This window comes from Nerophis ophidion, linkage group LG08 (assembly GCF_033978795.1).
Source record: "Nerophis ophidion isolate RoL-2023_Sa linkage group LG08, RoL_Noph_v1.0, whole genome shotgun sequence".
Lineage (NCBI taxonomy): Eukaryota > Metazoa > Chordata > Actinopteri > Syngnathiformes > Syngnathidae > Nerophis > Nerophis ophidion.
The window spans coordinates 42,745,341-42,755,340 of record NC_084618.1 but is presented as its reverse complement, the minus strand read 5'-3'; the positions used below and the strand labels follow the sequence as shown (position 1 = coordinate 42,755,340).

Sequence of the window (10,000 nt, the reverse complement as noted above, 5' to 3'; positions counted from 1 at the left end):
GATCCATATTGGGACAAACCATGAGTACAAAAAGCAGAAGATCTGCTTTGAGCCGTCCTGCGAAAAAAACAGTTCAAATGTACCTATGGTTTATTTTTCTAAATGAGGTGACTTACTCAAGTCAAGTCAAGCTTTATTTATACAGCACATTAAAACAACTTGCATTGACTTAAATGCTGCACAGGGCACATACAACAGTAATAGTAATAAAACAGGAAATAATAAAAACAGGAATAAAAACTAGCAAAATAGATAAATAATACAACTGTTGAGGTAAAGCACTATAGAATCGGGGTGTTATTTGTGGAATGCTTGAGAAAATAAATACGTTTTTAGCAGGGTTTTAAAATGCTCTAATGCTTGAGCACCCCAAGTGTGCATAGGTACAGTTGTGGTCAAAAGTTTATATACACTTGTGAAGGACATAATGTCATGGCAGTCTTGAGTTTTCAATAATTTCTACAACAACTCTTATTTTTTTGATAGAGTGATTAGAGCACATACTTGTTTGTCACAAAAAACATTCAAGGAGTTTGGTTCTTTTATGAATTTATCATGGGTCTACTGAAAGTGACCAAATCTGCTGTGTCAAAATTATACATACAGCAACATACATGATCAGTTTTGGTGATGTAGAAAAGTTACAATCAAACCAAATTAGCTTCATGGCATGGCCTCTTAAGTTCATGTGGGTGATTATGATTGACAACACCTGTTGACTTATCTGAGCCCATTTAAATGTGATGAAGTCATTAGACTCGGTTACAAATGCGACAATGGGAAAGACAAAATAACTCAGCACAGATCTGAAAAAACAAATCATTTACTTGAACAAGTCAGGAGAGTCACTTGGAGCCATTTAAAATCAGCTTAAGGTCCCAAGAGCAACTGTGCAGACAATTGTTCAAAAGTATAAAGTCCATGGCACAATTTTGTCATTGCCACGATCAGGAAGAAAATGCAAGCTATCAGCTGCTGCTGAGAGAAAATTGGTCAGGATGATCAAAAGTCAATCGAGAACCACCAAAAAGCAGGTCTGCAATGAATTGGAAGCTGCTGGAACACAGATGTCAGTGTCCACAGTCAAGCGTGTTTTGCATCGCCAAATTCAACCAGAAGCTTATGGATGGCTACCAAAAAGCGCCTTATTGCAGTGAAACTTGCCAAGCGCCATGTAACCAAATATTAACATTGCTGTATGCATACTTTTGACCCCGCAGATTTGGTCAACATTTCAGTAGATCCATAATAAATTTATAAAAGAACCAAACTTCATGAATGTTTTTTGTGACAAACAAATACGTGCTCTGATCAGTCGATCACAAAAAAAATAAGAGTTGTAGAAATTATTGGAAACTCAAGACAGCCATGACATTATAATTTTTACAAGTGTAAGTAAACCTTTGACCACGACTGTATAGTGCTCCATTATTTAGAGGCAGCTACAGAAAAGGCTCAGTCTGGAGCAGTTTTTTTGCAGACCTCAATGCTCTGCCTAAGCATAGAAACATTAAGGGCAGCATTTTAAAATTAGTCCTTGAATGTACTGGAAGCCAACAGAGGGCCGAAAGCACAGGGGTTATGTGGTACGAGCGTTTGGTCTATGTTATTTTAGCAAGCCGGCTGCTGCATTCTGTTACCCCGGAGGCTGCAAAGGGTTGGACTAATCAAGGCCAGTATAAAGTGAGTGCCTTGATGAGATAAAAACATGCATTGCTGTTTAATAATTAGTATTTGGTATGTAATTACCTCTGCTTAAAAACTTTAGTTGGGAAAATACATTTTACGACTGCTGAGATTTTTTTCTGCAGATTAAAATTACAGTCCATGATAAAATCAGGGTTTCTCACAAAAGAGCGAGATAATGAGGCAAGCGGGCCGATTGATCACTGAAGTTGTTGATTTCTGGTTGTTCTTCTAATTATATTGACATACGTCTACTTCATTGATATTAAACAAAGGGACAAGCGGTAGAAATAAAATGGATGGATGTCATATTAACACAGACACAACCAAGCAGGTCCCAGTACCTGGGTCCTGAGCTATTAAAATGTTGAAGTGGGATAAAAAAGCAGATGGAGTTTGCATGTACCTATGTTTAGATGGCTGATAAGCAATAATTGTCATAGAACACTGAATCTGGTCAATACATCTGGCAAAACAGGGACACATCTCAACTGTGCTACCACTATACAGTATTTGATATATCTAATTAAGGTACAACTGCACATACTTGATCATCACCAGACAGTGACATTACCAATACTACAATAGTAGATCAATACATTCAGGAAGTAAATAAACCTCAGATTAATTTATGTTAGAAAAATTATGAATATACTTTTAGATCCTACCTTCCTTGGAATGGCATCAAGGTTCTTCCCAGTGGCAACTGTCATGACTGAACTGTCTGGAGGTTTTCCCAGAAGTGACACACTGTCAAACACAACATAACGTGATCAACCATTTTTTTTACTACACATACACTGACTGTATTTAAGTACTTTGTGGTTGCACCTTAGCAGTGGGCAGCTGAAGCATGAAAGCCAGAGGATGTCAGTGGTGTTCATGGGAGGAGGGAGCTGAGCTAAACAGGCTAAAAACTGAAGAAACATGATATTTTTTGACTGTACAGGTAAAAGGTAACAATGTCAACATGCATTTTGTGTATGTAAGAATTTCATTTTCTACAATGCAGATTTAATTCATAATCAGATATTGTTTGACCTTCATGAGCACATTTAAAAACAGTATGTCAAGTCTAGGGATGGGAACTGATCAGGTTTTTCTGGGTCTGAATCCACTTTCGATTCTGCTTAATAATTTGGTTCTTTTCCGCTCGCTTCTCGTCTCTTTCTTTGAAAAAAAAAAGAAAAGGGGACCAACAGCTGGATTAGCATTAACTTTGTTTAGTTTAGAGCTAACATGGCTTTGCAAAGCCTACAATGAGGTCAGTGATTTTTTTGAAAGTATAAGAAATAAATATTCTTCTGTTCCGTTTGTACAGGTTGACCATATCTGCAAATCTGAATATTATAGGTCCCTCAGGACTTAATTTTGTCTCCACTATGTGTATAGGTTACTAGATCTGAAAATATCAGTGGGTACACTGCAAAAAATGAAATCCAAGTAAGATTAAATATCTCAAATAAGGATGATATTTGCTTATTTTCTGTCTAATAAGATCATTCTTCTCACTAAGCAGATTTACTTGTTTTAAGGGAGTTGGTCCTAAATGATCTCACTAAGATATTACAGCTTGTTGCTGAGATTTTATGACCTATATTGAGTAAAACATGCTTGAAATTAGAATATCAACTGTTGCAAAGAATTAAACTACTTTTTAAAAGTGATACATTCTTACTTCAAGCATGAAAAAAACCCCGATACCGAGCGCATATCATTATGTCAAGATAATGGCACTAGCATTTACTTAATTTAAGAATCTTCTTCAACCTATTGAGCAAAATGGTTTAATATTTTTTTCTACCAAAAAAAGTGCACTTGTTTTAGTGAAGTGAATCATATTTATATAGTGCTTTTCTCTAGTGACTCAAAGCACTTTACATAGTGAAACCCAATATCTAAGTTACATTTAAACCAGTGTGGGTGGCACTGGGAGCAGGTGCGTAAAGTGTCTTGCCCAAGGACACTACGGCAGTGACTACGATGGCGGAAGCGGGGATCTAACCCGGAACCCTGAAGTTGCTGGCAGGGCCGTTCTACCAACCGAGCTAGACCGTCCCAATTAATTAGTGAGAATACACTTATTTCAAGGTATTTTTGGGTTCATAGAGGTTAGCTAATTTTAACTTGTTTTGGAAAGTCTTGACAAGACGAATTTTCTTGTTGCATTGGCAGATCATTTTTCTTCGTTCAAATAAAATACCCCTAATTTTTTCTTGTTTTTGAACACTGACTTTTTGCAGAGTAAATATCCTGCTGCCGGCTCTGCTTACTCTTTTCAACATTTCTCAGTTAGGCTCCCTCATTGTTGTACAGGGCTGTCAAACATGCAGAATGATACTTGAGCTCCTGTGCTATGACAGAATCATAACATGCAACTCCAGGTATTTCAAGAATTTTGTTGAATTGAAAATCTCAGATAATTTTTTTTTTTTTTAAACTGTAAGCCATTATCATCAGCATTTTAACAAGTAAAGGCATAAGGCCACTTGGGGCTGCATTGCTCAGTTGGTAGAGTGGTCGTGCTAGCAACTTGAGGGTTCCAGGTTCAATTCCTGCTTCCGCCATCCTAGTCACTGCCGTTATGTCCTTGGGCAAAATACTTTACCCAACTGCTCGCAGTGCCACCCACACTGGATTGAATATAACTTAAATAATGGGTTTGATTATGTAAAGTGCTTTGAGCCACTAGAGAAAAGCGTTGTATGAATACAAATCACTTTACTTAACATAGCTCATTTTGCATGTAATTAATTTACATCACATTAGTTTCTCATTTAAAGTTGAATTGCTGACATGAATGGACTTTTAGACAATATTCTAATATTTAGAGTTACACCTGTGTAATATGAATGAAAGAAAACATGTATTTTTTTGTCTGACTACGATTGAAAATTCACCTACCGAAAATCAAGAGTATTTACTCTGACAAATAGGTGCAAGCCTTTGGCCATAACTTAGTCATTGCTTGGTGACATTCTATCCTGGCCAGAGTGTACTCTTCCCTGTTGCGGTGAAAGGACACGTGAACTGGAACAAGTACTTACTGCCCGGCTTGGGGCGAGTCAGAATCTCTCTCTTGTCTTGCTCATCTAAAGGGAAAGGCATTCATTCCAATTTAACAAGTAATAGCCTTGAAAATTAAATGGTAAATGGGTTATACCTGTATCGCGCTTTTCTACCTTCAAGGTACTCAAAGCGCTTTGACACTATTTCCACATTCACCTATTCACACACTGATGGCGGGAGCTGCCATGCAAGGCCCTAACCATGACCCATCAAGAGCAAGGGTGAAGTGTCTTGCTCAAGGACACAACAGACATGACGAGGTTGGTAGATGTTGGGGATTGAACCGTGAACCCTCAGGTTGCTGGCACGGCCACTCTTCCAATTGCGCCACGCCGTCCCCATTAGTCAAATAGCGCTAACATGAGAGTTAGTACCCGCTGTATTTTTGCCAGATGACGGGCTCGCGTTACTGCTGCTGGAATGAGATCAGCACGGTTCAAAAACGAGACATTCATTTTTAGTTATTGCATGCTGCGTATTCAAATGTTGCAGCAAATTACTCCTATGGACTCCTCAGGATTAAATAGCAACCTTGAAATGATTACATGTAGCGGCGTTACAATCTTTTTTTGTAAAGTGTAGTCAGACTTTGGCACGTTTCTGCCGCCTGGGTGTCATATTTCTAGCTGTTTGACGTCATTACTCATGTTGCGTAATGAAGTCAATCTCGTCAGTCGTTAGAAAAATTGGCCAGCGATTCCAAGTAATTGATACACTAGGAACTGGTTCTAAACGAGAAACGTTTTTTGATTCCCATCCCTAGTCAAGTCTCTCCTCTAACCTGTATGATGACCAAACTGAGTTGGCACTGAAGCAGGAACAGGAAGCACTTGCGAATGCCGTACGTTGTGTGTCGTGCCTGCAACAAACCCACACCAAGCCAATAAGAAAAAAGACGTGATGCAGTTCTCCAACTGAACCGTGTGGAAGTTTGTGTGTGTGTTGAACCTGTTCAATGAGCTTAATCATGCTGACACTCTCTCCTTGGTGAAAGGTGACAGAGCAGCCAAGACTGTTGAGTTGCCCTGAGAGTCTCAGAGGAGACAGATCTTCTGTGTTACTGCTGAAAGGACTGCATGTGGCATAACCGAATGTCTCCCGCGTGCAGTGAGATGGGTAAAGTGGATCCAGGGCAATACTATGGGAGGGAGAGCCCACATGATTCAGTGAAAATTAAGACAGGAGCAAAGATCTATACTACTATAGAAAAATATGACTAACATAGCATAAAATGTACACTTTAAAGCTAAATAATCAAGTTAACCTCATATTAGCATTTACTATCAATTTAATTAAGTATTTTAAGGGGACCTTTGATTATTTTTGTAATTTTGGACCTAAAAATGTTGCTACAAAGTTGCATAGGTGTTAAACCATGGCAAAGGGTCATGCATTTGGATGGGAGTTTGCAAGCAATTTTGGATGCCTCTGAACGCTGCATTTTTCTTACTTTTTTTAGCAGTGGGGATACACTGATGTCAGTGTCTCAGACGTACTTATGTGGGTATTCTAGTATATGCTTTCAGTTAGATGCTTCCTCGCCCACTGCTTCAAGCTGTGCCAAGATTGTATGGCTGCAGCCTGAAGCTTCGTCTGGCAGGCCCTGTCGCCTACTCTGATATCTACAATTGAAAACTATGTCTGTCTACAATATTTTACATGGGGCAAAGCTGGGTTAGTCGATATACTGCTGCTTAAAGACGGCGGCAAAGAACCACAAGAGACATCTGTAATTACACAGTTTAACAATGTCCTAATGTGTTATTTTGTGTTCCATCAGTTGTCTGTGTAACATGAGTGTACATACAGTACAAGGAGCTAATGTGCAGATTTTAATCAAGCTGTGTTAGGGTTACCACATAAATATACAACCCCTGGCAAAAAAAATATGGTATCACCAGACTTGGAGTTGTTTAATTTGTAGAAACGAGCAGATAACAGACATGACATAAAACCATAGTTCAAATGGCAACTTTATGGCCTAAAAACATTACAACAAATAAAGAAAATATATTGTTTCATTTTCAGATCAGGCAAATAAAAATAAAAATATTGAATCACTCAGTTCTGAGGATAAAATTATGATATCATGCTGTATATTTTCATTTTCAACGCTTCGACATCAGATTTAACCTGTTCATTAGTCTGAAGTTAAATACCTTGGAGAGCTGTTGCACCAGATGGATTAAGATGAATCATGGCTCCAACATGAGAGACGTCAATTGAAACTAATGAGAAAATTCTCAAACTTTTCAAGAAGGTAAATCATTACACAAAGTTGCAAAAATTGTTGATTTTTCAGAGTCAGCAGTGCCTATGCCAGCTGCACTCGGGCTGGAGGCTGTGTACACACTGGACAAGCTCTACCATCGCAGGGCTACCACAGATAGAATGAAAAACATTACTCAAGATCTTTTGACATACTTTTGATGATTATGTCTGACAGCTAATGAAAACATCTAATTAAAATCTCAGAAAATTTGGCGTTATTCAAAAAAACCTGTGAGTTTACATATATACATACATACATAGATTTGTATTTATATATATATATATATATATATATACATACATACATAGATATATATGTATGTATATATATATGTTTATATATATACATACATACATATGTTTTTTTATTTATTTATATATATATACACATATATATGTATATATACATATATATATATGTATATATATAATACTGTATACATACATAAATATATGTACTACAGGTGTGCGTCTCTACCTTAAATGTTGATTCGATATGAATTTCGATACATGGGTTACAATATGACTCACAAACAATACTAATACTTAATATGTATCATGTCAGAACAATTGCATGTGAATATTTTTTAAGAAAACACATACAAAAAAGGTGGTACCTGTATTAATTATGAGCAAATAAAACTACCAATTTCAAAGCATTGCAATCAATTAACTTAAAGAAGATGTAAAAAAAAAAAAAAACTTTTGGAAAAGCTCACAGGTATTTAGTGTTTGTGCAGGTAGCAACAATTAAATAAAGAGAAAAGCAAGCTGTACATCAAGGAGAGGTGTTATAACACCACAATAACACAAGTGCAAGATACAATTAAGTGCCACCATGCAAATTAAACAGCAGCTTCATTGTAGATGCTAAAATAATTTGTTTACTATTTTGAATGCATTAAAAAATACATCAGTCATGTCTTTCAAAATGATTGTGAACGATGGACAAAATTCCAAAAAAGGTGCAGTTCCCCTTTAGGTGGCTTTTACTCTAAACTTTTGACGATGAATTGTTGTGTTGCAAACTTGAGTGTGGTGTTGTTTCTTATTTGTCATTATTCCAAGCTGACATGTTATGTTTATGCAGCGTCAGCGGAACCGAATATAACAGCATGTCATAACTACGACGATCAGTTGGATAAAAATATACTGGAAGCAGTAACATTAGTCCAGAATCTTCATTGTCCAGAGGGACCGACCCAATTAGAAACTGGTACTAAAACACACCGGCACTTGGTATACATCCCTAATGAACAGTGTAGTTAGTTATAGTGATTACTCGCAGAGTTGTGGGTAAATTGGGGATGGAAGTCTTTCAAATCAGTCGGTTGGTCGGCTAGCATTGGCATCCTTAGCTCCCTCATCGCGTCACAACAGGTGAGTGTTCAGGTTAGTTGTGTTGCCACTACTTAATCACTGCTTTCAAAACGTTAAAAATGGCCATACTTTTATCTAACTGACCATTCTTCTTTTTTTTATCCAAACGTTATCCACACTTCAGATTTAATATTCGGGGGTGCATTGTTTGTAAACTGGTTCAGTGATGTCTGCCATGTTGTTGTGTTGTCAGTTGCAAAAGAGAACGTTACTCTCGTATTAAGCCATCATAGAAATCTTGCAAGATTCATCATCAGCCATTGTCAGTCCACTGCTGTACGAAAGCCTCGGCATGTTTCTGCCATTTGGCGTACTTTTCATGCTGGTTATTAGCCTACACCTTCCACGCTGGCTTGGTGCGGGTTGGAAGGGGGTATTTTATATCAAAGATCCTTCTCCTAGACTAATTGCCTTACTGGGCTGTTGAACTTAGTCTGTATATATAAGATTAGAGGTGTCATAAATAGCAACCGATTTGTGACTTTCCAACTGGACAATGACCGATCCATACTATATATAGATCCATCCAGTGTAATAACCTGCTGGGGATGATATTGTGTTTGTGTGGGTAAATGTACCACCCCTGGAGGGTGATTGGCGAATAAGGAGGAAAATAAGCGAAGAGGGTAGATATGCGTGTGGGAGGAACAAGATATGTGCCCGAGCTCAGGAAGCGGATACCAGATGCTGTCACTGGTTTGAGGGAGGAGCGTTTGACCCTTGACCTGGGTGTGTGGGCTCTGGGAAGCTTGAGCACCAGTGGCGTGGCACCAGTGGCGTGGCGTCCTTCTGTTCTCCAGCGCCTAGGCTACACTGGCTAATAGCCCAAGCCGTGAATAAAGGAGCAAAGTGGTCAATGGGGTTTTCATACTCCACCTCCGTAGGAGAGGAGGCGTTCTACGTTTGAGCCCCCTGCAGCAGAGGAGGTTGTGACGGCGTGATGAAGCTGACTTCCGCCATCGTTAACACCGTGCAGGCTTGGCACTCGGCCAACAAGAGTCTATTGGGACCAGACTATCTGACCTTCAAATCAAAGTCTTTCGTACCTTGTCGGCTAGGGGGGAACATTCTGTCAAGCGTTGTGTCGTGGAAGACAACGGAGGTTGTAGTGATTTTAAAAATGCAGACGAACAAGGTGACAGTGTGCAGTAAAAAAGGGAATTCATTGATTAAAAAAAACAAAAAGCGAGAGCAACAGGGAAGTGCTCTAAAAAGCCAGACTGTGAGGGTAACAAAACAAAATGCTGGAACACAGCAAAAACACCTACTAGGACTGTGGAGCAGACAGCATCCACAAAGTAAGTGCGTACTAGAGCTCAGCATCGAAAGAATCCTCAACAGTCTTCAGTGAATCATGAATAATGTCACGAAACCCAAATGCTGTCACAAGCTCAAGTTATATTGTACTGCAGGAAAGGGAAAAACATGAAATGAAAAAACACAAAATAAGAGCGCAAGACAGGAACTAAAACTATAGTCAGAAAATTACCAATACACTCAAAATAAGGCACATTGTGGTGTGACAAGCCGTGATAGTAGGGGTGTAACGGTACACAAAAATTTCGGTTGGGTACGTACCTCGGTTTAAAGGTCA

The 10,000-nt window shown here is 38.5% G+C and overlaps 1 protein-coding gene across 5 annotated transcripts in view; it reads right to left on the bottom strand.

The window, feature by feature from the left end:
- tmem94 (transmembrane protein 94) overlaps positions 1 to 10,000 on the bottom strand; it is a 116,306-nt gene that overhangs the window by 13,567 nt on the left and 92,739 nt on the right. For 3 of the 5 annotated variants that reach the window (XM_061908619.1, XM_061908620.1, XM_061908621.1), the window contains 4 exons: positions 5,704 to 5,893; positions 5,537 to 5,614; positions 2,518 to 2,603; positions 2,355 to 2,436 (listed from right to left, as the gene is read on the bottom strand). In XM_061908619.1, the coding sequence (XP_061764603.1) occupies positions 2,355 to 2,436; positions 2,518 to 2,603; positions 5,537 to 5,614; positions 5,704 to 5,893 (436 nt within the window). Of the gene's footprint in view, positions 1 to 2,354; positions 2,437 to 2,504; positions 2,604 to 4,736; positions 5,171 to 5,536; positions 5,615 to 5,703; positions 5,894 to 10,000 lie in introns of those variants that run through there. The other 2 variants (XM_061908622.1, XM_061908623.1) reach the window with 2 other exon arrangements.